The sequence below is a fragment of the Lactuca sativa genome, chromosome 6 (assembly GCF_002870075.4).
Source record: "Lactuca sativa cultivar Salinas chromosome 6, Lsat_Salinas_v11, whole genome shotgun sequence".
Lineage (NCBI taxonomy): Eukaryota > Viridiplantae > Streptophyta > Magnoliopsida > Asterales > Asteraceae > Lactuca > Lactuca sativa.
Window position 1 is genome coordinate 140,850,759 of NC_056628.2, and position 1,455 is coordinate 140,852,213.

General features: G+C 31.5%; 1 protein-coding gene across 1 annotated transcript; it reads left to right on the top strand.

Moving 5' to 3' along the window:
• The first annotated feature begins 336 nt into the window (after window positions 1-336).
• Window positions 337-1,098, top strand: LOC111918093 (uncharacterized). The gene has a single exon (XM_023913751.3). It carries the CDS (start codon window positions 600-602, stop codon window positions 1,005-1,007), a length of 408 nt encoding a protein of 135 aa, XP_023769519.1. The 5' UTR covers window positions 337-599; the 3' UTR covers window positions 1,008-1,098.
• Window positions 1,099-1,455: the final 357 nt, after the last annotated feature.

Consider the following 1,455-nt stretch of genomic DNA (forward strand, 5'->3'; position numbering starts at 1 on the left):
ATTCACACAATTGTAAATTTATAATGGCTTAATAGATTCAATTGAGGCTCTCAAAACTCTAAAGAAGGATTAAATGCATAAACTTACATAGTAAAAAAAAAGAAAAAAGAGAGAGGAGTTCTTTGAGACGAAACCAAAGCAAAAGACAAACGTCGACCATTTTACTCTAAAACTAATAACTTAAAAAAAACACTTTAATAAAAAAGTCTTTCTCGTGAAATTCATAGAAAATAAAGGCCCACACGCTCCTCCAACGCTCTTTCCAGCTTCACAATTTTCAATAAAAATACATTTTCGATAATAAAAATATATACATATATATATACTAGCTCCCAACGGCTACATATGAGTAACTAGCAAACATCGACAACTAGTTACATGTTGTTTCCTTTGTCACACCATTATTAGCCGTTTGGTTGGCATATTCAACTACTACCATACAAACTCCACCTTTCACCACCTCATTTTAAATTCAGAAAACCAGAAAACTTTGACTCCTTCCACCTTCAAAACCCTTAGAACAAACACCTATATACATACATACATACACACTCTTTTCACTTACAAACACACACCCATTATCGCCTATCCTCCTACAAATGGATTGCTTGGTTCTACCAGTCTCAATCTTGAGCCGCCGTTGCTCCGGCCACCTGCTAGGTTACCGGCAGCTAACTGATGACTTCTTTGTTGGCTCAGATGATCCGATCACAGTGGTGGTAGGGAAGGAAAAGAAGGAGTTTTTGGTGGACCCTTTCGTGTTAGATGAAAACCCTTTTAGGGTTTTGTTTGATTTGGTGAAGAACAAGAAGAAACACTCATCATCATCATCATCATCATCGTCATCAAGATTGATGGTTGATCAACAGAAGAAGAAGAGGGTGTTGTATGTAGATGTGGATGCCATTTTGTTTGAGCATATGTTATGGTTGATGCATAATGATGTATCATCATTGTTCAAGCTTAATCTCAGGGAAATTATTGATTTCTATGCTCAAGATTACTAGCTATTTATGTAATTAATCATCTTTTACATAACAATATAATTACACAAAAGATTGGATTAATTTATATAATCTATTTCTTATCTTTCTTTCATTTTTTTGGTATGTTCGGGGGTGGGGTAAATAAATTATGTTGAATTTTTAAATTTGTATTTACAATGTACTCTTGTAAGAGGAATAATTAACACAATATTTAGATTGATAAGTAACTGTTATATCATATATGTATAATGTTCCTTTTCTTCTTGTTTGTCTACTTATTTTGTGGTTTGGATCTAATTAATTATATAGAAATGATTAGTTTTTTGTTTTTTTTTTAAATATAATGTGTTATAAAGAAATCTTTGTTGAGAAATTACTTACTTGATTAAAAAAACAGGAAAAATATAATTAATCAATTTACCTTTTTTATATATAATTTATCTAAAATCATCAAATCTCACGAGTACTA